This window comes from Cetorhinus maximus, chromosome 4 (genome assembly GCF_964194155.1).
Source record: "Cetorhinus maximus chromosome 4, sCetMax3.hap1.1, whole genome shotgun sequence".
Lineage (NCBI taxonomy): Eukaryota > Metazoa > Chordata > Chondrichthyes > Lamniformes > Cetorhinidae > Cetorhinus > Cetorhinus maximus.
The window spans coordinates 46,962,244-46,987,970 of NC_135882.1; the positions used below are offsets into that span (position 1 = coordinate 46,962,244).

Consider the following 25,727-nt stretch of genomic DNA (forward strand, 5'->3'; position numbering starts at 1 on the left):
AGGGAACCAACAAGAGGGAAAAACATACTTAACCTCATACTCACCAACCTGCCTGCCGCAGATGCATCTGTCCATGACAGTATCGTAGGAGTGACCGCTGCACAGTCGTTGTGGAGACAAAGTCCCATCTTCACATTGAGGATACCCTCCATCATGTTATGTGGTACTACCACCAAGCTAAATGGGCTAGCTTTTGAACAGATCTAGCAACTCAAGATTGGGCATCCATGCAGTGGGCCATACCAGCAGCAGAATTGTACTCCAACACAACCTGTAACCTCATGGCCCAGCATATCCCCCACTGTACCATTACCATCAAGCCAGGGGATCAACCCTGGTTCAATGAAGGGTGCAGAAGGCCATGCCAAGAGCAGCACCAGACATACCTAAAAACAAGGTGTCAACCTGGTAAAGCTATAACACAGGACTACATGTGTGCCAAACAGCACAAGCAGCAGGTGATAGACAGAGCTAAGTGATCCCACAAACAACGGATCAGATCAAGCTCTGCAGTCCTGCCATATCCAGTCGTGAATGGTGGTGGATAATTAAACAACTCACTGGAGAAGGAGGCTCCACAAATATCCCCATCCTCAATGATGGGAGAACCCAGCACATCAGTGCAAAAGATAATGCTGAAGCATTTGCAACAATCTTCAGCCAGGAGTGCCATCTCGGCCTCCTCCGGAGGTCCCCAGCACCACAGATGACAGCCTACAGCCAATTCGATTCACTCCATGTGATATCAAGAAACAGCTGAACGCACTGGATACTGCAAAGCTATGGGCCCTGACAATATTTCAGCAATAGTACTGAAGACTTGTGCTCCAGGACTTGCCGTTTCCCTAGCCAAGCTGTTCCAGTACAGCTACAGCACAGGCATCTACCTGGCTATGTAGAAAATTGCTGTTATGTACTGTACATAAAAAGCAGGACAAATCCAACCCGGCCAAATACCGCCCCATCAGTCTACTCTTGATCATCAGTAACGTAATGGAAGGAGTCATCAACAGTGCTATCAAGCAGCAGTTGCTTAGCAATAACCTGCTCATTGCCGCCCAGTTTGGGTTCTTCCAGGGCCACTCAGTTCCTGACCTCATTACAGCCTTGGTTCAAACATAGACAAAAGAGTTGAACTCCCGAGGTGAGGCTAGAGTGACTGCCCTTGACATCAAGACTGCATTTGATCGAGTGTGGTATCAAGGAGCAATAACAAAACTGGAGTCAGGGGGAAAACTCTCCACTGGTTAGAGTCATACCTCGTACAAAGGAAGATGGTTGTGGTTGTTGGGGGTCAGTCATCTCAGTTCCAGGACATCACTGCAGGAGTTCCTCAGGGTAGTATCCTGGGCCCAGACATCTTCAGCTGCTTCATCCATGACCTTCCTTCCATCATAAGGTCAGAGGTGGGGATGGTCGCTGATGATTGCATGTTCAGCACCATTCGCGACTCCTCAGATACTGAAGCAGTCCATGTCCAAAAGCAGCAAAACTTGGACTATACCCAGGCTTGGCTGACAAGTGGCAAGTAATATTTGCACCACACAGGTGCCAGGCAATGTCTATCTCCAACAAGAAAGAATCTAACCATTGCCCCTTGACGTTCAATGGCAATACCATCAATGAATCCCCCAATATCAACATCCTGGGGGTTACTATTGACCAGAAACTGAGCTGGACTAGCCATATAAATACTGTGGCTACAAGAGCAGGTCAGAGGTCAGGAATCCTGCGACGAGAAACTCACCTCCTGACTCCCTACCAGCCCATGCACCATTTACAAGGCACAAGTCAGGAATGTGATGCAATACTCCTCAATTGCCTGGATGAGTGCAGCTCCCATAGCACTCAAGAACCTTGACATCGTCCAGAACAAAGCAGCCCGCTTGATTGGCACCACATCCACAAACATTCACTCCTTCCACCACTGACACACAGTAGCAGCAGTGTGCACCATCTACCAGATGCACTGCAGGAACTCACCAAAGCTCCTTAGACAGCACCTTCCAAACCCACGACCACTACCATCTAGAATGACATGGGCAGCAGATAAATGGGAACATCACCTCCTAGAAGTTCCCTTCCAAGTCATTCACCATCCCGACTTGGAAATATATCGCCATTCCTTCACTGTTGCTGAGCCAAATTCCTGGAACTCCCTTCCAAAGAGCACTGTGGGTGTACCTACACCACATGGACTGCAGCGGTTCAAGAAGGCAGCTCACCACCTGTTCTAGGGTGGCTGAGTTGTTCTATTAGTGATAGAGTTGATCTGCAGACACTTCTTGGGTAGAAACATTAAATTTATTTACAATATACTCAGCAACTACCCACGTGCTTTCAACTCCAACTCTGCACTGACTGCTGAGGTAGCCCGTGCTACTCTCTGATTGGTTACTGCAGATCATGTGATCTTCCTTAAAACGCATTATTCTTAAAGGTACATTACACACTGAATAAAACCATAATTACTACACCACTTATTTCTCAACGGCAACTAGTGATGGGCAATAAATGCTGTCCCAGCCAACGGAGCCCACATCTCATGAACAAATAAAAAAAAACAAGGAACAATTATCCCCAAAAATACTTTGATTTCCCATGAAGCTAAATTCTTACCTTAGCAAGATATCTAAGGATCATACCTCAACTCAGTACTTGAGCTTCCTGATTGTACAATTCAACAGTACTATGGTTTATATACTATGAAGAGCATGTAGCTTCTTATTGATTGCCAGCATGCACAAGATACATAAAAGACAGTAAAGTGACTGAACCACTTAATTTGGCTATGATAAATTTTATCTAATTGATTAACTTCTATCTTTAATTGGTCCTGATTAACCAAAAAGTCTATTTGTGCTGTTGACTGATGGTCAGAGGAATGTTTATCAACAACTTCCAATTGATTCCTTTGTGTGGAGCAACTGGTTTTTGGTTTGTCAAACATGGATTAATCAATACCCTCAGAACGGCCTGTATCACTGATTGATTTTCTCAATTACAATCCCCTATGTTGTTTATTTTTTCCACTCCTCTCATCTCATCAAATTTCACGTATCAAGGCTTTTTCGCATGACTGTGTAAAGTGATGGAGTGATTTGGAGAACTGGAAGTATTGCCAGCTCTTTGTTGCTTATACTCCACTGGTCCTTACGTCTGCATCAAATAGTTGAGAGCAGACATACAGCCCCTGAAAGAGGGGCGATTTCTCAGTCAAGTTTAGCCTCTCTCTTCTTGCGAGAGGGTGCTAAAAACCCAGGAATTTTTTAAAAAGTTGTTACTGAATGAAGCTGCCTCTCGTAGAGATTTCCATCTTGTCCTGTTGCTTATTATGCCTTTGAGTGACTGCCTGAAACCCCTACTGAGGTTCCAAATGAAGCCAGACAGATTGAGGCTCACTCATGGAAAATGGGCCAGTACACGGGCACTGACTTTCACTCTGAGAATTGGATCCTCACCTTTTTTATTCAGCTCTCAGAATGCTGAGCTTTAGTTTTGACTTCAATAGCTTATCACAAGCAACATTCTTTGACCATCAAGCTAGAGGCTTCCCTCCCCCATTATTTAAATACCTGAACTCACCAACAACCAAGTTCTACATTTTCACATATTCTATCTGGGCTCCTATCCTGCTCAACCGCAGTTCTGCTTTGCACTGTGAACACAGGTTCTTTTCCAAGATGTCTCAAAGCTATGTGTAAAGTATTCACTCACATTATGTTTTGACAGTGAGTGGGGAAAAGGAGTTAGTTCCTGCACAACTTATATATTGGAAGTGAAAAAGCTGCAGAGCTATGAGGAAAGTGCAGGGGAGTGGAACAAATTGGATGGCTATGGTCATACCCAAATAATAGATAAAATATGTTCAAGTCTTTTGTAAAGCACTTTTAGATACAGTAATATAGTTTTTGTAAACAGCTCTGATTTGTTAGAGATTCTTTTTATTTTATTCATTTATGGGATGTGGGCATCACTGGCTAGGCCAGCATTTATTGCCCATCCCTAATTGCCCTTGAGAAGGTGGCGGTGAGCTGCCTTCTTGAACCGCTACAGTCCATGTGCTTTAGGTACATCCACAGTGCTGTTAGGGGGGGGTGGAGTTCCAAGATTTTGACCCAGCGACAATGAAGGAACGGTGATATATTTCCAAGTCAGAGTGGTGAGTGGCTTGAAGGGTAACTTCCAGACAGTGGTGTTTCCATGTGTCTGCTGCCCTTGTCTTTCTCGATGGTAGCGGTCATGGGTTTGGAAGTTTCTGTCGAAGGAACCTTGGTCAGTTCCTGCATGCACCCTGTATATGGTACACACTGTTGCCACTGCGCATTGGTGGTGGAGGGTGCAAATGTTTGTGGATGGGGTACCAATCAAGCAGGCTGCTTTGTCCTGAATGGTGTCAAACCTCTTGGGTGTTTTTGGAGCTGCACTCATCCAGGCAAGTGGAGAGTATTCCATCAAACTCCTGACTTGTGCCTTGTAGATGATAGATTTGGGGAGTCAGGTGGTGGATGCAGGATTCCTAGCCTCTGACCTGCTCTTGTAACCACGGTACTTATTCAAAAGAAAATTATTCATTCATGGGATGTGGTCGTCGCTGGCTAAGAACCATTGCTGATTTTGTAAAAACCCATCTGGTTCACTAATGTCCTTTAGGGAAGGAAATCCGCCAACCTTACCTGGTCTGGCTTACATGTGACTCCAGACCCACAGTAATGTGGTTGACTCTTAAGTGCCCTCTGAACAAGGGCATTTAGGGATGGGCAATAAATGCTGGCCTAGCCAGCGACACCCACATCTCATGAATGAATTTATATAGCTAGTCCAGTACAGCTTCTGGTCAATGGTAACCCCAGGATGTTGACAGTGGGGAATTGAGCAATGGTAATACCATTGAATGTAAAGGGGCGATGGTTAGATTCTCTCTTGTTGGAGATGGTCATTGCCTGGCACTTTTGTGTGGTATGAATGTTACTTGCCACTTGTCAGCCCAAGACTGGATTATTGTCCAGATCTTGCTGCATTTGGACATGGACTGCTTCAGTATCTGAGGAGTCGCAAATGGTGCTGAACGTGCAATCATCAGCGAACTTCCCCACTTCTGACCTTATGATGGAAGGAAAGTCATTGATGAAGCAGCTAAGATAGCTGAGCCCAGGACACGACCCTGAGGAGCTCCTGCAGTGATGTCCTGGAACTGAGATGACTGACCTCCAACAACCACTGCCAACTTCCTCTGTGCTAGGTATGACTCTAACCAGCAGAGAGTTTTCTCCCTGATTCCCATTGCCTCCAGTTTTGCTAGGGCTCCTTGATACAACATTCAGTCAAATGCTGCCTTGATGTCAAGGGCGGTCACTCTCACTCACCTCTGGAGTTCAGCTGCTTTGTCCATGTTTAAACCAAGGCTGTAATGATGTCAGGAACTGAATGGACCTGGCAGAACCCAAACTGAGCATCACTGAACAGGTTGTTAAGCAACTGCCACTTGATGGCACTGTCGATGACCCCTTCCATCACTTTACTAATGATGGAGTAGACTGATGGGGCGGTAATTGGCCGGGTTGGATTTGTTCTGCTTTTTGTGTACAGCAATTTTCCACATTGCCGGGTAGATGCCAGTGTTGTAGCTGTACTGGAAAAGCTTGGCTAGGGGCACGGCAAAAGAATCAAAGAGGCCATAAGGAAAATCTTTTTTTTTCCAAAACACAGCAAGTGGTTATGATCTGGAACGCTATTCCTGAATGGCTGGTGGAGAAAAATCCAGTCATGGCTTGCAAAAGAAAGTACTTGAAGGGAAAAAAAAATGCATGACTATGAGGAAAGGACAGGGGAGTGGGACTAGCTGAGTTGCTCTTGCAGAGAGCCAGGATGGTTTGATGGGCCAAAAGGCATCCTTGTGTGCCGTAACAATTCTATGATTCTAATGAGATTTACAAACCAACTGTCAATCTATATTGATTCATCTTTGAAAAAATAGAAACTCAAGATTTTTTACACGAAATCTCTCAATTTTTAAACGTTTGTCTCATCATATAAGAGATGGCAAAGTTGGCATGTCTGAAGCTATCATGTTGGCTGATACCATCTAATCATATAATCAGGAAGGTCGAGTGACAAATTGAGGCAGGTGTATTTACCAGCATAGTAATTGTTCCTTGGTATCTACATAGACTTTTTACTTCAACTGTTCCCCAACCATCAGATCTCGAAATGCACATCATTCAATCATTCCAGATGTTCCGGCTCACTTAAACATTTTATCTACTATACACACTTATCAAAAAGTAATGTCAACTGCTGTTGCCTCTCTGTTGTGAATCCTCCTTTCCGCCTTTCTTTTATTGCAGTGACCCAGTAGGAAAATCTACTCAGTAGAAAGTGGACTCCTTTGGTTCACTTTTCTACTCTAACTCTAGTCTTCAAGATGTTGTATACAATGAAAATCAAGGGAAATGGGGATAGTGCAGGAAGGTGAATTGAGGTAGAAGATCAGCCATGATCTTAATGAATGACAGAGCAGTGTCAAAGGGCCTAATACACTTTTAATTTTATTTCCTGCTTTTTATGTTTATCCCACTGTCGCTGCATGCATCTCGACTACCATATTTACCTTCATCACAACAGTGAATACACTTCAAAAATACTTAATTGGCTGTGAATGCTTCAGGACATCCTAATGATGTGAAAGCTGCTGTAAGAATGCAAGTTCTTATTCCTTCTTCTATATACATTATAGGTATTGTTATGAACGTGAGACTTTGACACATTTTAAACTCTTAAGTTAAGGTAAAACAGAATACTTCTTGCTGGAGACAGGCCCATGTAATCTGTAACTGAAACCTATTGAAACTCAAGTGACAGATTTTATACCTTAACACGAGAGGGGCAGCTGTTTTTGTAAATATACAGAGACACAAAGACACAGAAGAATTTGCTGCTGTGGCGAGAAGCAGCCTCTTTTGCTGTGAAGAACAGGGCGAACTGTTTTTGTGTTAACAGCTAAGTAGGATGCTTGTAAAAGTTGGTTTTCTGTTCAAAAGGAAGGGAACAGGACTGACGAGCCTTTGAGGTTTCCAGGAACAAGGGGTCGCCGAGATGAGCCTTGCTGGTGGGAGTCTCTTGTGGATTATTCTGTCTGAGTGAAATAAGTTCCGAAGGACACCGGAAGACTAGAACTGGTGTGGCAGGGAGAAGTGAGCCTGGGTGAAAGTGCGACTGCATTGAGACTTAATCTTGTATTGCTACCCATCTGCCAGAAGCGTCTTATAAAGTAAAAAATTATCATACTGCATATTTTGATTGAGTTAATTAAGTACCTTTTCTCTAAATTGGTGCATTAGTTGCATGTTAAGTAATGTTCGATCAATGTTGATTTTAGTTTGTTGCAGTAAAAGTCTTAAAACGTGAAATCTTGTACTGAAATTCTTTCCATCAGTCGCTGGGAAATTCATCTCTTTTTTAAGTCATTGGTCTCCACAGGGGGTCATAACAATAGGAACAGTTAAACGCATAAAACAGTCCTTTAGCTCCCATCCAACAAAAATCTTGTTCAACGAAAACCATCATTTTTGTAGTAGGGATTTACCCAACATAGTCATTGCTTCTTGCTTTGTCTTTTACAAAGGATGCATTCACACTAAAAGCAGCACTGTGAGCAAATTCACCTTACACCTGCGCTGCAGTTACAATATAAATGCAGTGTGATCTGGCAATAGGATCTGACCAAGATCTTCATTCACTTCAAAGTTACATTCAGAAGCAGAACAGCAGCAAGAACATGTTGCATGTATTTAAGGTATTTAACATGGGAAAACATTCCTAGATCCCTCAGAGAGAGATGGAAAATGGACAGCAAGCCAAATAGAGTTGTAACCAAAAGATTGTTCATAGAGGTTGGTCTTGAGGAAGAAAAATATGTGGAGAGGTGGTAGTGTTTTGGAAGGGATTCTACTGTAGGACCTAGACGACTGGATCAATGTGGTGGAGGGGGAGGGGGGTTGTGCAAGATGAAGTCAAAGGAACAGCTTTTTTCTTGGGTAAGAGAATTGGAAGGTAGGAAGAAGTTACAGAGATAGGATGTGATTAAATCATCGAGGAATTTAAACACCACATAGGGACAGGAGTAAGCCATTCAGCCCATTAAGCCTGTTCCATACTGAATTAGACCATGGCTATTATGTATCTTAACTACATCAAGCTGGCTTGGTTCCATAACCCTTAACACCCTCGCCTTACAAAAGCCTATCAATCTCAGTTCTGGCATTTTCAATTCATCCAGCCTCAGTTGCTTTTTGGGCAAGAGAGTTCCGATTTCCATTAACATCCGTGTGACAAAATGTTTCCTGGCTTCACCCTGAAAGGCCTAGCTCTAATTTTAAGGTTATGCCCACTTGTTCTGGACCTCCCAGAAGAGGAACTAGTTTTTCTATCTACCCCATTAACTCCTTTAACATCTCAATTAGATAACTCCTTAATCTTCTATTCTCAATAACATACAAATCTTTTCTATACAACCTGTCCTTCTAATTAAATCCTTTTAGCCCAAGAATGAACATTTTTTTTTATTGGAAAAGTTCAGGGTCAGGGACCCAATGTAGGACAAGATTGATGGGTGAGTGAGACTTGTTGTGGTTAAGGATACAGGCAGCAGAGTTTCTGATCAGCTGCAGTTATGGTAGATGGAAGTGGGATGAAGCACTGCACAGGTTAAGACTCCACTTTTCCCTAATGATATCTCCTGCTATTTCTTCTCCCCTCATTTACCATCTATTTTCCTCTCAGGGCAAAAGTGGGTTGAGAACATACTGGTCAAAGAAGTTCCCCTGAACACATTTCAGTAATTTTCCCCCTCCTTTCCCTTTGCTTCAACATCCCAATCTACTTTAATCTCTTTAAACTTCCTGTCCATCTTACAACCTGTGAGACACAAATGAACCATTCAGGATCTGGGACCTGGCTAGAAGAAATAAGGGATTGTCTTTCTTCAGCACCATTCCCATCTCTAAATCCATAACAATACTGACATTTTTATTTGGAGGAGGGAACAGTGTGTAAATTTTAAGTGTCAGCTTAGTTTAATAGTCAGAAGGCCAAAGGTTTAAGCATCATTCCAAAGTATATAAGAGAACAAATGGCAAGCTCTTCACAACAATATCATGCTCCTTGGTTTTATAATTTTTATGAACAAACAAATTAGAAGGAGTAGGCCCATTTGGCACCTCAAGTCTGCTCAACCATTCAATAAGATCATGGCTGATCAGATTGTGGCCTCAACTCCACATTCCGCCTAGCCACAATAACCTTTGACTCCCTTGTTAGTCAAGATTCTATCTACCTCTGCCTTAAAATTATTCATTGACCCTGCCTCCACCATTCTCCAGGTAAGAGTTCCAAAGACTCATGACCCTCAAAAAAGTTCTTCTCATCTCTATCTTAAATGGGATACACTTTATTTTGCAATTTGAACCACATTTTTGGATGGTTCCCAGCACACCGCAATTGTCCGGAGGAAGTGTGCACTTCTGGGCAATTGCCATGCAAACCCTTACCTGGGAACTTCCCAGAGGGACTCCCAGCGCATCTTTGGGGTTATATTTTCAAGTCAGGTGGTATGTGATTTGGAGGGGAACTTGCAGGTGGTCAGCCCAAGCCGTCCAAGTCTTGCTGCATTTGGACATGAACTGCTTCAGTACCTGAAGAGTCGTGAATGGTGATGAGAATTGTGCAATCATCAACGGACATCCCCACTTCTGACCTTATGATGGAAGGAAAGTCATTGATGAAGCAGCTGAAGATGGTTGGGCCTAGGACACTACCCTGAGGAACTCCTAGTTATGTTCTGGAGCTGAGATAACTGGCCTCCAACAACCACAACCATCTTCCTTTGTGCTAGGTATGACTCCAACCAGTGGAGAGTTTTCCCCCCTGATTCCCATGGACTCCAGTTTTCCAAGGCTCCTTGATGCCACACTCGGTCAAACACTGCCTTGATGTCAAGGGCAGTCACTCTCACCTCACCTCGGATGTTCAGCTCTTTTGTCCATGTTTGAATCAAGGCTGTATTGAGGTCAGGCGCTGAGTGGCCCTGGCGGGACCCAAAATGGGCATCAGTAGGCAAGTTATTGCTAAGTAAGTGCTACTTGATAGCACTGTTGATGACCCCTTCCATTACTTTACTTATGATTGAGAGTAGACTGATGAGGCAGTAATTGGCCAGGTTGGATTTGTCCTGCTTTTTGCGTACAGGGCATAACTGGGCAATTTTCCACATAGCCGGATAGATGCCAGTATTGTAGCTGTACTGGAACAGCTTGGCTAGGGGTGTGGCAAGTTCTGGAGCACAAGTCTTCAGTACTATTGCCGGAATATTGTCAGGGCAAAGAGCCTTTGCACTATCCAGTGCCTTCAGCCGTTTCTTGATATCACGTGAAGTAAATTGAATTGGCTGAAGACTAGCATCTGTGATGCTGGGTACCTCTTGAGGAGGCCAAGATGGATCATCCACTTGCCACTTCTGGCTGAAGATTGTAGCAAATGCTTCAGCCTTATCTTTTGCACTGATGTGCTGGGTTCCCCCATCATTGAGGATAGGGATATTAGTGGAGTCTCCTCCTCCAGTGAGCTGTTTAATTGTCTAACACCATTTACGACTAGATGTGGCAGGACTGCAGAGCTTAGATCTGATCTGTTGGTTGTGGGATCGCTTAGCTCTGTCTATCACTTGCTGCTTATGCTTTTTGGCACGCATATAGCTGTTATAGCTTTGCCAGGTTGACACCTAATTTTTAGGTACGTCTGGTGCTGCTCCTGACATGCCCTCCTGCATTCTTCATTGAACCAAGGTTTATCCCCCGGCTTCATGATAATGGCAGAATGGGGCATATGCCAGATTATGAGGTTACAGATTATGTTTGAGTACAATTCTGCTGCTGCTGATGGCTCCCAGTGCTTCATGGATGCTCAGTCTTGAGTTGTTAGGTCTGTTCGAAACCTATCCCATTTAGCTCAATGTGAAGACGAGACTACGTCTCCTCAACAATTATGCGGTGGTCACTCCTACTGATACTGTTGTGGACAGATGCATCTGCAGCAGGCAGATTGGTGATGATGAGGTCGAGTATGTTTTTCCCTCTTGTTGGTTCCCTCACCACCTGCTGCAGACTCAGTCAAGCGGCTGTGTCCTTCAGGACTCGGCTAGCTTGCTCAGTAGTGGTGCTACTCAGCCACTCTTGGTGATGGACATCGAAGTCCCCCAACCAGAGTACATTCTGTACCCTTGCCAGTGCCTCCTCCAAGTGGTGTTCAACATGGAGGAGCACTGGTTCATCAGCTGAGAGAGGGTGGTACATGGTAATCAGCATGAGGTATCCTTGCCCATGTTTGACCTAAAGCTATGAGGCATCACCACCCACCCCCAACAAAACCCACCCCCAACAAAACCCCCCCCAAACACCCCCCTCCCCCAGCCTCAGACACACCCCCAAAACCCCCCCCCGACCTTGGACCCCTCTACCAACACCCCCAACCTCAGATCTCCTAAAACCCCCACCCCAAGCCCGACACCTACCCCAGACCCCTCCATACTTCCAACCCCACCCCTCAGGACTTCCAACCTCTCCCACCCACCTCACCAGACTTCCAAACCCCACCCTACCCGGGTTTCTGACCAACCCCTAGACTTCCAACCACACCCCCCCTCCCCCAGGTTTCCAAATGCCATAAAAAATGGGGCGTGACCTCCTTGAATATGCTGGAGCTAGGCTTCGCTGGTGTCGGTGAGGAGTCTTTCGATGCAGGCCCCAAGTAGCTTCAGCGAACAGAAGTGGCAACGTAATTTTCAAGACCAGGTAAATAGGTATTTATTTCTTCTAATTTCTGCGGGCCAGCACTTTCCGATGCTAGTCGGAGGTTATGGCCCTTAGTCTCTGGGTGAATTCAGTGTGTTCCCCATCCTCAATCTATGGAGGAAGAAATCAAAAAGTTCGATTTCACTGAAAGAAAATTGAAGTATCAGGCAGGGGGCACAAGGCTAAAAAATAACCAACTGAACTGCAGTGTTTTTTAACCAGTCTTCCCAACTTCCACGAAAAGCCAAAAGCTCAAAGGCAGAAAAGGTCTACAGGAGCCAGGGACTTGGAAGCAAGTTGTTGAACAAGTATCAGTTGTGGTTCAGTTGGTAGCACTCTCAGCTGAGTTAGAAGGTTGTTGGCTCAAATCCTACTCCAGAAACATGAATACATAATCTAGGCTGGCATTTCTGCGCAGGACTGAGGAAATGCTGCACTGTTTGAAGTGCAGTCCTTCGGGTGAAATGTCAAAAGTGTTAAATGTAAATCGGCAACATTACAGTAATGACATCGCTTCAAAAGTGCTTCAGAAGGTCCTGACATTGTGGAAAAGACTACCTAGATCCAATTCTACCTTTACTTTAATGAACTCAGGACGGGGCAGGCACAAAAAGAGGTTCTTGATTATAGAGGCAGCTGAAGTCCATTTTGGCAGACAGCTTTCAGGTCACCGAACATGGATTGGAATGAGAAGATATTGATCAAGAGAAATACATGGTACAGAGCTTTAGAACACAAACACCAACTTAGCAAAGGATGAACACTGGAGCATGGCTTGAACCAATTAGCTTTCAAAGTACATTGCTCCCCTGGGGGAGCATCAAACTTTGTCCTTCGCAACTATGACAGGGAAGTCACAACTGGATGACATCCGACCTAGCGGTTCAAAAGACTTTGATGACTGTCTACAACATACCAAACACTGCTCTCTCAATAACAAAGGTTTGGAGTCAGAGAAAGCAAACATGGGGAACAGTCTATCCAGCAAACCTGAATTAAAAATAATACAAAATTAAAATTAGGAAGAAGAGTGATAACGAAAGAGCTTGCATTTATATTGGACTTTTCACATCTGTTTGCAATTCAATCCTATTTAAACCAAAACTGAGTTCCAACCTCCTTTTCTGTTCATCATAAAGACCGTATATTTCCACCTTCGTAACATCACCTGACTGCACCTCTCCCTCAGCTCAATTGCTGCTAATACCCTTTTCAATGCTCTTTCTAACCAGTAGATTTAACTGTTCTGAAGTTCTCCTGGCCTTCCTCCCATCTTCAACCCACCATAAACTGGAGCTGATCCAATACTCTGCTACCCTATCCTAACACACAAGCCCCATTCACCCATCACTGTGCTCACTGATCTAATGTGGATCCCTGTCTATCAGTGCCATGATTTTAAAATTCTCATCCTCATGCTCAACTCCCTCCATGGCTTCAAACCTTCCTTCCTTTGGAGTCTCCTACAGCTCTACCACATCCTTAAGAATTCTGGGTACTTCCTACACTGGCCTCTTGTGTATGTCCCAATCCCTTTGTCCCACCATTGCCAGCTGTGCCTTCAGCCATCTAGGACCTAAGTTCTGGAATTCCGTCCTTAAATCGCTATCTTGCAACCTCTCTCTCCTTTAGGGCATGCCTTTAAATCTATTTCTTTGGCTAAGCTTTTAAGTCACCTGTCTAAATGTCTCCTTCAGTCTTAATTTTTGTTTTATTATGCTCGCACAAAGCACTTTGGAATGTTTTCCTACATTAAAGGCACTATATAAATGCAAGATGCTGTTGTTGACATCCTTAGACCATGCCGAAGTATTCAATCATTAATTAACTATACTTTAGATGAAGTCACTGCTGTTTCGTAATCAAATGAAGCAGCCAGTCTGCACACTGCAAGATCCCACAAAAAACAAGATGAATGACCAGTTAATCTACTTTTTGGTGCAATGGTTAAAGTTGGAATGTTAGCCAGTCCATGGGGTGAACTCCCTGCAGTTCTTGTGAATAGTGCTCTGGGATCATAATTTGATCAGATAAACAAAGTTTCAGTTTAGCATTTCATTCAAAAGCCTGCATCTCCAATGATGCAACACTACCTCATAGCTAAGCCACAACCCCCTGATTTAGACTTAAAAGAATTAAAATGAATTTATATACCTTTCACAACTGTAATTTATGCAAAGCACTCCCATCCAATGAAGAACTTGAGGTACCATCTCTATTCTTCTTTGAATGGTGGGATGAGATCATTTATATACACCTGAGAGAGGAGGTTTTAACATATCATCCAAAAAATGGCACTGCTTCAGTACTGCACTGAAATGTCAGTGAAAATTTAGACTGAGAGCAGGCCTTGAATCCACAACCTTCTGGCTTAGACAAGGCTGCTATCCATGACCAAGGCTGACACTGCTGGAGAAAAAAAAACTACATTGAAATGCTGACAACCGACAAAAATAGAAAGGAAAGACGATTAATTACATCCCACAAGTACCGCCAATTTAACTTAACGTGTTCCTTTGTTCACTAGAGACTGAACTGGCTTTAACCCTCAGTAGTTTATATTTTATAAAAGTGTTTACATAGAGTCTGACTTGAGTCTACTGTAATCAGTAAAATGTCTGAGTGTTTCAGAAATGTCTCAAACCTTCAGGAAGTGGTTTTTCAGGACGCCAGTATAAAGGCAATGAGCCACAGCCAGAACAAGAGGTCACATCCGAGCCAGGTGAAAGGGGTGAGCAGAGATCCACATGAAGATGGCAGATGGACTGCAAACTTATTTCCCTTTCTTTCTCTTGTAGTTTGCTTTTTCCCACTGCCATGCTTTATATTAGTATGGGAGAGAGAGAAATTACATTTGGATATGAATAAGCTGTTTGAGCACCTGACGAGGTTGCCCTGACTGCATAAGTAGCCAGCAGTGAAACTCAGGTGGTGTAAGATTCCAAACAGTTTCTTGAGAATCAATGACAACGGAGTGAGACTCAGTTGTCTTGCTCTTCCTATAAGCCACTGTACAGGCTACACTTAGGCTAATATTGTCTGAGTTGGATAGGAGGCGCCCTGCTCTTAAGGCAAAGAGCGAATATACACTTAATCGGCCAAGGAATATCAGACAGGGTGTAAACCAGGCGACTGATCCATTTACTGCCGGTTGGTAAAGGTGCAAATTCGCCTCATAGGATTTTACAACAAAGAAAATGAACATTCAGTCCATTTTGCCCATACTCGCTCTCTGAAGGGGTCATTCACTTAAATTCTATTATATCTTCCTTTCCCCATACTCTTTTACATTTTAACCACTTTTCTTTATGGATTCTGCATCCATCATTATTTTTAGAGAAAATTCCATATGGGATAGATTTCAAACAGATCTAGCAACTCAAGACTGGGCATCCATGAGGCGCTATGGGACATCAGCAGCAACAGAATTATACTCGAACACAATCAAACCTCATGGTTGGGCACTCTACCATTACACCAGGGAATAAACCCTGGTTCAATGAAGAGGACAGGAGGGCATGCCAGGAACAGCACCAGACATACCTAAAAATGAGGTGTCAACTTGGTGAAGCTTTAACACAGGACTACACGTGTGCCAAAAAGCATAAGCAGCAAGTGACAGACAGAGCTAAGCGATCCTACAAACAGATCAGATCTAAGCTCTCCAGTCCTGCCACATCCAGTCATGAATGATGGTGGACAATTAAACAACTCACTGGAGAAGGAGGCTCCACAAATATCCCCATCTTCAATGATGGGGGAACCCAGCACATCAGTGCAAAAGGTAAGGCTGAAGCATTTGCTACAATCTTTAGCCAGAAGTGCCGAGTGGATAATCCATCTCGACCTCTCCTGGAGGGCCCCAATATCACAGATGCCAGTCTTCAGCCAATTCGATTCGCTCCACATGATATCAAGAAGCGGTCGAAAGTACTGGATAGTGCAAAGTCTATGCGGCCTGACAATATTCCGGCAATAGTACTGAAAACTTGTGCTTCAGAACTTGCCACACCCCTAGCCAAGCTGTTCCAGTACAGGTACAAAACTGGCATCTACCCGGCTATGTGGAAAGGCAGAACAAATCCAACCCGGTCAATTACAGCCCCAACAATCTACTCTCGATCATCAGTAAAGTAATGGAAGGGGTCATCAATTGTGCTATCGAGCAGCACTTCGCAATAATCTGCTCAATGACACCCAGTTTGGGTTCCGCCAGGGCCACTCAGCTCCTGACCTCATTACAGCCTTGGTTCAAACATGAACCAAAGAGCTGAACTCCCTAGGTGAGGTGAGAGTGACTGCCCTTGACATCAAGGCAGCATTTGACCGAGTGTGGCATTAAAGAGCCCTAGCAAAACTTGAGTCAATGGGAATCGGAGGGGGGGGGAATCTTTCCACTGGTTGGAGTCATACCTAGCATAAAGGAAGATGGTTGTGGCTGTTAGGGGTCAGTCATCTCAGCTCCAGGACATCACTGCAGGAGTTCTAGTGTCCTAGGCCCAACCATCTTCAGCTGCTTCATCAATGACCTTCCTTTCATCATCAGGTCAGAAGTGGGGATGATCGCTGATGATTGCACAATGTTCAGCGCCATTCGCGACTCCTCAGATACTGAAGCAGTTCATGCCCAAATGCAGCAAGACCTGGACAATATCCAGGCTTTGGCAGACAAGTGGCAAGTAACATTTGTGCTACACAAGTGTCAGGCAATGACCATCTCCAACAAGAGAGAATCTAACCATCGGCCCTTGATGTTCAATGGCAATACCATCACTGAATCCCCCACTATCAACATCCTGGGGTTAACCATTGACCAGAAACTGAACTGGACTAGCCATATAAATACTGTGGCTACAAGAGCAGGTCAGAGGCTAGGAGTCCTGTGACATGTAACTCACCTCCTGACTCCCCAAAGCCTGTCCACCATCTACAAGGCACAAGTCTGGAGTGTGATGGAATACTCCCCACTTGCCTGGATGAGTGCAACTCCCACAGCACTCAAGAAGCTTGACACCATCCAGGACAAAGCAGCCTGCTTAATTGGCACCACATCCACAAACATTCACTCCCTCCACCACCGATGCACAGTAGCAGCAGTGTGTACCATCAACAAGATGCACTGCAGGAATTCACCAAGGCTCCTTCAACAAACCTTCCAAACCCACGACCACTACTATCTAATAGGACAAGGGCAGCAGATAGATGGGAACACAACCACCTGCAAGTTCCCCTCCAAGCCAATCACCATCCTGACTTGGAAATATATCGCCGTTCCTTCACTGTCACTGGGTCAAGATACTGAAAATCCCTTGCTGACAGCACTGTGGGTGTACCTACACCACATGGACTGCAGCGGTTCAAGAAGGCAGCTCACCACCACCTTCCCAAGGGCAACTAGGGATGGGCAATAAATGTTGGCCTAGCCTGCAACACCCACATCCTGTGAATGAATAAAAAGGTAGTAACCTCCGGATTACTCCCAGTGCAATGGGACCGTTTCTGGGGAAGGTGGGACCTGTACAAATTGGAGGGGTTACATCTGAACAGGAACAGGGCCAACATCCTTGCGGGGAGGTATGCTAATGCTGTTGGGGCGGATTTAAACTAAATTGGCAGGGAGATGGGATCCTGAAAAGTAGTTCAGACATCAGGACAGAGGACTGTGAAATATTAGAGGAAATTAACAGAGAGGAGGTACTAGCGGGTTTAGCGGCCTTAAAAGCGGATAAATCCGCAAGCCCGGTTGAGATGCATCCCAGGCTGATGAGGGAGGCAAGGGAAGAGATGTCAGGGGGCCCTGGCAGTAATTTTCAAATCCTCTCTGGCCACAGGTGAGATGCCAAAGGACTGAAGGACTGCTAACGTTGTCCCATTATTAAAAAAGGGAGGAAGCGATAGACCAGGAAATTACTGGCCAGTCGGTCTAACCTTGGTGGTGGGGAAGGTACTAGAAAGAATTCTGAGGGACAGAATATATCTATACTTGGAGAGACAAGGATTAATCAGGGATAGTCTGCATGGATTTGTTAAGGGAAGGTCGTGTTTGGCAAATTTAATCAAATTTTTTGAGGAGGTAACCAGGAGTGTTGGTGAGGGTGATGCCTTTGATGTGGTCTACATGGACTTTAGCAAGGCTTTTGATAAGGTCCCTCATGGCAGACTGGTCAAGAAAGTAAGACCCCATGGGATCCAAGACAAAGTGGCACGTTGGATCCAAAATTGGCCGAGAGACAGGAAGCAGAGACGGATGTTTGTGTGACTGGAAGTCTGTTTCCAGTGGGGTTCCGCAGGGCTCGGTGCTGGGGCCCTTACTGTTTGTGGTGTACATAAATGATATGGACTTAAATGTAGGGGGTATGATCAAGAAGTTCATGGATGACACGAAAATTGCTAGGGTGGTAAATAGTGAGGAGGATAGCTGTAAACTGCAGGAGGACATCAATGGACTGGTCAGGTGGGCAGAGCAGTGGCAAATGGAATTCAACCTGGAAAAGTGTGAGCTAATACACTTGGGAGGGACTAACAGGCATGGGATTATACTATGAATGGTAGGACCCTGGAATGTACTGAAGATCAGAGGGATCTTGGTGTGCATATCCACAGGTCCCTGAAGGTAGCAGGGTAGGTAGATAAGGTGGTTAAGAAGGCATATGGGATACATGCCTTTATTAGCCGAGGCATAGAATACAAGAGCAGGGAGGTTATGCTGGAACTGTATAATACACTGGTTAGGCTACAACTGGACTACTGCATGCAGTTCTGGTCACCACATTATAGGAAGGATGTGGCTGCACTGGAGAGGGTGCAGAGGAGATTACCAGGATGCTGCCTGGGCTGGAGGATCTGAGCTATGAGGAAAGATTGGATAAACTGGGGTTGTTTTCCTTGGAGCAGCAAAGGTTGAGAGGTGACCTGATTGAGGTGTACAAGATTATGAGGGGCATAGATAAGGTGGACAGGAAGGCACTTTTTCCATTAGTAGATGGGGTCAATAACCAGGGGGCATAGATTTAAGGTAAGAGGTAGAAGGCTAAGAGGGGAGTTGAGGAGAAATTTTTTCTCCCAGAGGGTGGTGGGAGACTGGAACTCACTGCCTGAAAAGGTGGTTGAGTCAGAAACTCTCGTAACATTTAAGAAGTATTTAGATATTTACTTGCATTGCCATAGCCTGCAGGGTTATGGGCCAAGCGCTGGAAAATGGGATTAGTGTAGTCAGATCTTTGTTGACTGGTGCGGACGTGATGGGCCGAATGGCCTCCTTCTCTGCTGTAAATGTCTATGACTCTGAGAGTCTATGAGATGACCATGATAAAGTAAAAGCCTTATTCTCTGCACCACATGTAATCATACTCTTTAGGGTACTTAATGGACAACATGAAAAGGCTCCATTAGTAGAAATGTTACGTTCCTCAAATAATTCTAATCACATTTACCCACCCTGTCCCCATATCCCTTTCTTTTATTCATGGAGTTGATGAGATATTTACACATTGTACTGTTTTTTTGAGGACAGTATAGAATTTCTAAAAGACATAGACAAGTTGGTGGAGTGGGCAGATAAGTGGTAGATGAAGTTCATTGTGGAGAAGTGGGAGGTGATTCATTTTGGTAGGAAGAGCATGGAGAGACAATATAAAATAAGAGGTACAATTCTTAAGGGTGTGCAGGAGCAAAGGGACCTGGGTGTATATGTGCATAGATCATTGAAGGTGACAGAACAGGTGGAGAGAGCAGTTAATAAAGCATACAGTATCCTGGGCTTTACTAATCATAGAGTATAAGAGCAGGGAGGTTATGCTGATAGACACCAGTTAGACCTCAGCTGGAATAATGTGTACAGTTCTGGACACCACACAATAGGAAGGCTGTGATCACATTGGACAAAATACAGAAGAGGTTTACAAGAATGGTTCCAGGTATGAGAAACTTGAGTTATGAAGATAGATTGGAGCGGTTGGAACTGTTCTCCTTGGAGAGGAGAAGGCTAACAGGAGATTTGATAGAGGTGTTCAAAATCATGAGGGAGCTAGATAGGGAGAAACTGTTCCCTCTCATCAAAGGATCAAGAATGAGAGGGCACAGGTTTAAAGTGGTTTGCAAAAGAAGCAAACGTGATGTGAGAAAACACTTTTTCACACAGCGAGTGGTTCAAGCCTGGAATGCGCTGCCTGGAAGTGTGGTGGAGGTAGGTTCGTTTGAGGCATTCAGGAGGGCAACAGATGATTATTTGAATAGCAACAATGTGCAAGGGTACGGGGAAAAGGCAAGAGAATGGCACTAAGTCATGATGCTCATTTGGAGAGCAGGTGTAGATACGATGGGCCAAATGGTCTCCTTCTGTGCTGTAACAATTCTGTGATTCTATGATTCTTCCTAACCAAAAAGATCTAGAATGGTGGATCCAGAGGTAAATGATTAACATCTGTCGATAGTATCTGAAACATAGGAAATTGACAACATTTGGTGATCAATGAACAAGTGGATCAAGTGGAGTCACCTCTCCTTAAAATGTACTGCTACATAAAGGCATCCAGTTTCTAGGTTTAGTACATAGGCAACTCCATCACTACCTGTAGTTCAGCTGAAAGGTCTTAACTCGAGATGGATAAGTTATTCACTACATGGAGCATGAACAATCATTCTTCATTAGATAGCGAGTGTCAAGGTTGTCAGAGGCTACAGCAGCAGGAAATGACATGTAGGCTGGAAATGATAGAGAGACGCAAACTATGTTTGCAATCTTTGTGCATAAACTGATAAGTCAAACATGTCAAATGAGACTGGAGAGAGCTGGGAGCCTTCCCCTCCTCAGTATTAACCCCACTTTACCTCCGGGCAGTCCTCGCCACACTTTAACTGATCTGTGTGTGAATTAATTAAACATTCACTATCCTTCTTCTGCAAACACAAGTTTCATGATCATCTTGTCACATCTGACTGCCATCTCCAAACACACCTGCATGTAATTGTAGCATGAATATTGAAATCTGAAAAGGCTGATCACTGAATAGGTCTAACTAGGTTTGAAACTGCTCAGTGTTTGTAATCAATGCAAAGTCTTGCAATCAATTTATGTTTTTGTATCTTCACACTCTTCCTTGGAGAAGTGAATAATGGAAGTGTTCGCAGGCCAAATAGCAATGTGATGCAAATGCTCTTCCCATGGAGTGTGTTATGGGCTCTCAGCATGTGCAATGGAGTGGGATCCACAACCATGGGCGCCATCCCACAGGATATCAGTCCAGAATTAAAAGTTGGAGGGTCTGAGCTATGAGCTCTGGTCTCCACTAACCAGGAACGTCTGGCACGAGGTCGAACCTATTAAAAGAGCAAGAATATGTGTTCCACTCCTTTGCCCTTCCTCATATCCCTGAAAGTTTCCCCCCCTTGAAGTATTTATTCAATTCCTTTTAGAAAGCTATTATTCAATCTGCTTCCACCACCTTTTTAGATATTGCATTCCAGATCACAACTTGCTGCAGGAAGAAATTTCTTATAACACCTCTGGTCCTTTTGCCAATTACCTTAAATCTGTGTCCTCTGATTAGGATCCCTCTGCCAATGGAAACAGTTTCTGCTTATTTACTCTTATCAAAACCCTTCATAATTTTGAACATCTCTGTTCTATGGAGAACAACCCCAGTTTCTCTAGTCTCTCCAAATAACTGAAATCCTTCATCCCTGGTAACATTTTTGTAAAAATAAAAGCAAACTGCTGCAGATGCTGGAAATCTTAAATAAAAACAGGAAATGCTGGAAATACACTGCAGGTCAGGCTGCAGCTGTGGAGAGAAAAACAGATTTAATATTTCAGATCTGTGAATATAGGTTTCAGATCTGAAACGTTATATCTGTTTTTCTCTTCATAAATATTGCCTGACCTGCTGACCATTTTAGTAAATCTGCTCCACACCCTGTCTACGGCCTTGACATCCTTCCTGAAGTGTAATGCCCAGAACTGGGCACAATACTCCAGCTGGGGGCTAACAACTGATTTATAAAGATTTAACATAACTTCTCTGCTTTTGTACACAAAGTCATTATTTATATCGCCAAGGATCCAGTAATACTTTTTTAGGAGCCTGTCCTGGCAACTTCAAAACTTGTGTATGTAAAGTCCAGGGTTTTTTCATTCCTGCACCTCCTTTAAAATTGTACCATTTGGGTTATATTGCCTCTCTTCATTTGTTTCACCAAAATGTATCACCTCAAAGTTCTCTACATTAAATTTTATATCTCATTTGTCTACCCATTTCACCAATCTATGTCCTCCTTAAATTTGTTACTATCTTATTCACATTTCTAAGCTTTATGTCATCCGCAAACTTTGAAACGTTGATCTGTACATTTAAGTACAGATCATTAATATTTATCAAAAAAGAGCATTTGTCCTAATAGCAATCTTGAGAGGAACACTACCATATATTTATTTCCAGACTCAAAAACAATCCTTCACCACTACTCCCTGCTTTCTATTTCTTAGTTAATTTTGTACCCACGCCGCCATAGAATTCAATTTTACTAACAAATCTACTATATGATACTCCATTATGCACATTTTAAATGTCCATATACACAACGTCAACCACACTACTTGACATTTTTCGGCCCAAGCCTGGATATTGCATAGGTCTTGCTGCATGTGGACATGGACTGTTTCAGTATCCAAGCAGTCGTGAATGGTGCTAAATATTGTATTGCAATCAACAGTGATCATGCCCACTTCTGACCTTATGATGAAAGGAAGGAAAGAAGCTGAAGATGGTTGGGCCTAGGATACTACCCTGAGGAATTCCTGCAGTGATGCCCTGGGACTGAGATGATTTGTCTCCCAACACCCCAACCATCTTCCTTTGTGCTAGGTATGACACCAACTAGTTGAGAGTTTCCCTTCTGTTTCCCATTGACTTCAATTTTGTCTGGGGTTCTTGATGCCACACACGGTCATATGTTGCCCTTATGTCAAAGACAGTTATTTTCGCGTCCCTTTGTTAAAGGCAAATTGCGTTCGACTAACTGAGTTCTGTGATGAAGTAGTAACATTCACACCACACAAGTGCCAGGCAATGACCATTTCCAATAAGAGAGAATCTAACCAGCTCCCTTGACTTTCAATGGCATTACCATCACTGAATCCTCCACTATCAACATCCTGGGGGTTGCCATTGACCAGAAACTGAACTGGACTAGCCAAATAAATACCGTGGCTACAAGAGCAGGTCAGAGGCTGGGAATTCTGCAGCGGTAATTCACCTCCTTTCATATATTGACCCATATTTTTCCAAGTGACAATTCTGTATCGAATTATTGTCTCAAAGAACCCCCACCTCTCCAGTCGAGCTTTGGATGCCTTTCCTTTCCCCCTTGTGAGAGTGTAGCTAGTCTGTACACAAACAATCCCCTTGTTGAAAACCTTCCATTGCTCATTTATTGCTTTACCTGCCAATTTTTGATTCCAATCCACTTGGGCCAGGTCCCCCTTCAACTTCTTGAAACTAGGTTTCCTGCAGTTGAATGTTTTCAAATTTGATTGTTCCTTATCCTTTATCCCAACCACCCTAAACCTAATGGTATTACGATCACTGTTTCAAAGTGCTCCCCCCAAAATGTGGTACACTTGACCCACTGAAGCATGCTCCACTTGCCCCGCTGCACTCCCAGAAAATCAGATCCAGTACTAGTTCCTTCCTCATCGGGCTCTAAATACAATGATCAAGAAAATTCTCTTGCACACATTTCAGGGATTCCTCCCCCTTTTTGATATTAACCCTGTTTCCGCTCCTACCCCCCACAAAGTCTATATGAGGCTAATGCATAGAATCAAAGAATGGGCAGCACAGGAGGAGGCCATTTGGCCCATTATGTCTGTGCTGACCTTCTGAAAAAACAATTCACCTGGTGCCATACCCCTGCCTTTTCTGTCTGGGGTGGGGGGTGGGAAGAGTCGGGCACCCTCTCACTGGTTGGGGGGGGGGGGGGTGAGACGCCCTCTCACTGGGGGGAGGGGGGGGTGTCAGACACCCTCTCACTAGGGGGGGGGGTCAGACACTAGGGGGAGGGGGGGGCGTCAGACACCCTCTCACTAGGGGGAGGGGGGGGGGGTGTCAGACACCCTCTCACTAGGGGGAGGGGGGGGTGTCAGACACCCTCTCACAAGGGGGGGGGGGGGGTCAGACACCCTCTCACTAGGGGGAGGGGGGGTCAGACACCCTCTCACTAGGGGGAGGGGGGGTGTCAGACACCCTCTCACTAGGGGGAGGGGGGGGGGGTCAGACACCCTCTCACTGGGGGGAGGGGTGTGTCAGACACCCTCTCACTAGGGGGAGGGGGGTGGAGGGCACCCTCTCACTGGGGGGAGGGGGGGTCAGGCACCCTCTCACTAGGGGGAGGGGGGGGGTCAGACACCCTCTCACTAGGGGGAGGGGGGGGGGGTCAGACACCCTCTCACTGGGGGGAGGGGGGGTCAGGCACCCTCTCACTGGGGGGAGGGGGGGTCAGGCACCCTCTCACTGGGGGGAGGGGGGGTCAGGCACCCTCTCACTGGGGGGAGGGGGGGTCAGGCACCCTCTCACTGGGGGGAGGGGGGGTCAGGCACCCTCTCACTGGGGGGAGGGGGGGTCAGGCACCCTCTCACTGGGGGGAGGGGGGGGTCAGGCACCCTCTCACTAGGGGGAGGGGGGGGGGGGTCAGGCACCCTCTCACTGGGGGGAGGGGGGGTCAGACACCCTCTCACTGGGGGGAGGGGGGTCAGACACCCTCTCGCGGGGCGGGGGGGGATTAGACACGCTCTCTGCTGTCGGTGTCACCTACCCCGCCCCCCCCCCTTACCTGTCCCGGTTCCGCTCAGCCTCCGGCAGCCTCGAGCCGCCGCGAGACGCAACATTTTCCTTCCGGAAATGAGTCACAAACATCCCGATCCCGGGACAACCGGAAAGGTGCATCCGTGAAAACAGACCGGGAGAGGGGTTTGGATAGGGATGGGAGGAGGTTTGTACTGGCAGCGAGCGAGGATAGGGGCGGGAGGGGTTAAAGGGGTAGGGTGGGTGGGTGGGTTGGGTTGGGGTGGTAAGGGGGGGCGGGAATAAGCCCGCACCCCCTCCCCCTCCCCCTCTTAACCCCTCTCTGCACCCCCTTACCCCCCCCCCCCAACCCCAACCCACCCTGTTGCCCCAACCCAACCCAGGGAGGGTTTAAGGGGAGGACGTGCGGGTTGGGAGTTGGGGGAGGGTGTAAAGGGAGGAGGGTTGGTGGGGTGGGTAAGGGGGTAGGGGGGTGGGTAAGGGGGTAGGGGGGGTGGGTAAGGGGGTAGGGGGGTGGGTAAGGGGGTAGGGGGGGTGGGTAAGGGGGTAGGGGGGTGGGTAAGGGGGTAGGGGGGTGGGTAAGGGGGTAGGGGGGGTGGGTAGGGGAGGTGGGGGTGAGAGGTGGGGGTAGAGGGGGTGGGGGTAAAGGGGGTGAGGGTGAGGGGGGTGAGGGGGTGGGGGTAAAGGGGGTGGGGGTAAAGGGGGTGGGGGTAAAGGGGGTGGGGGTAAAGGGAGTAAGGGGGTGGGGGTAAAGGGAGTAAGGGGGTGGGGGTAAAGGGGGGTGGGGGTAAATGGGGTGAGGGGGTGGGGGTAAATGGGGTGAGGGGGTGGGGGTAAATGGGGTGAGGGGGTGGGGGTAAATGGGGTGAGGGGGTGGGGGTAAATGGGGTGAGGGGGTGGGGGTAAATGGGGTGAGGGGGTGGGGGTAACGGGGGTGAGGGGGGTGGGGGTGAGGGGTGGGGGTAAAGGGGGTGAGGGGTATGGGGGTAAAGGGGGTAAAGGGGGTGAGGGGGTGGGGGTAAAGGGGGTGAGGGGGTGGGGTAAAGGGGGTGAGGGGGTGGGGGTAAAGGGGGTGAGGGGG

The 25,727-nt window shown here is 45.9% G+C and overlaps 1 protein-coding gene across 5 annotated transcripts in view; it reads right to left on the minus strand.

Annotated features, from left to right (window-relative positions):
• sugct (succinyl-CoA:glutarate-CoA transferase) overlaps positions 1–24,791 on the minus strand; it is a 596,483-nt gene extending 571,692 nt beyond the window's left edge. For all 5 annotated transcript variants that reach the window (XM_078540132.1, XM_078540128.1, XM_078540131.1 and 2 more), the window contains exon 1: positions 24,675–24,791. In XM_078540132.1, the coding sequence (XP_078396258.1) occupies positions 24,675–24,729 (55 nt within the window). In that variant the 5' untranslated portion in view covers positions 24,730–24,791. The remainder of the gene's footprint in view (positions 1–24,674) is intronic.
• Between the last annotated feature and the right edge of the window lie 936 nt (positions 24,792–25,727).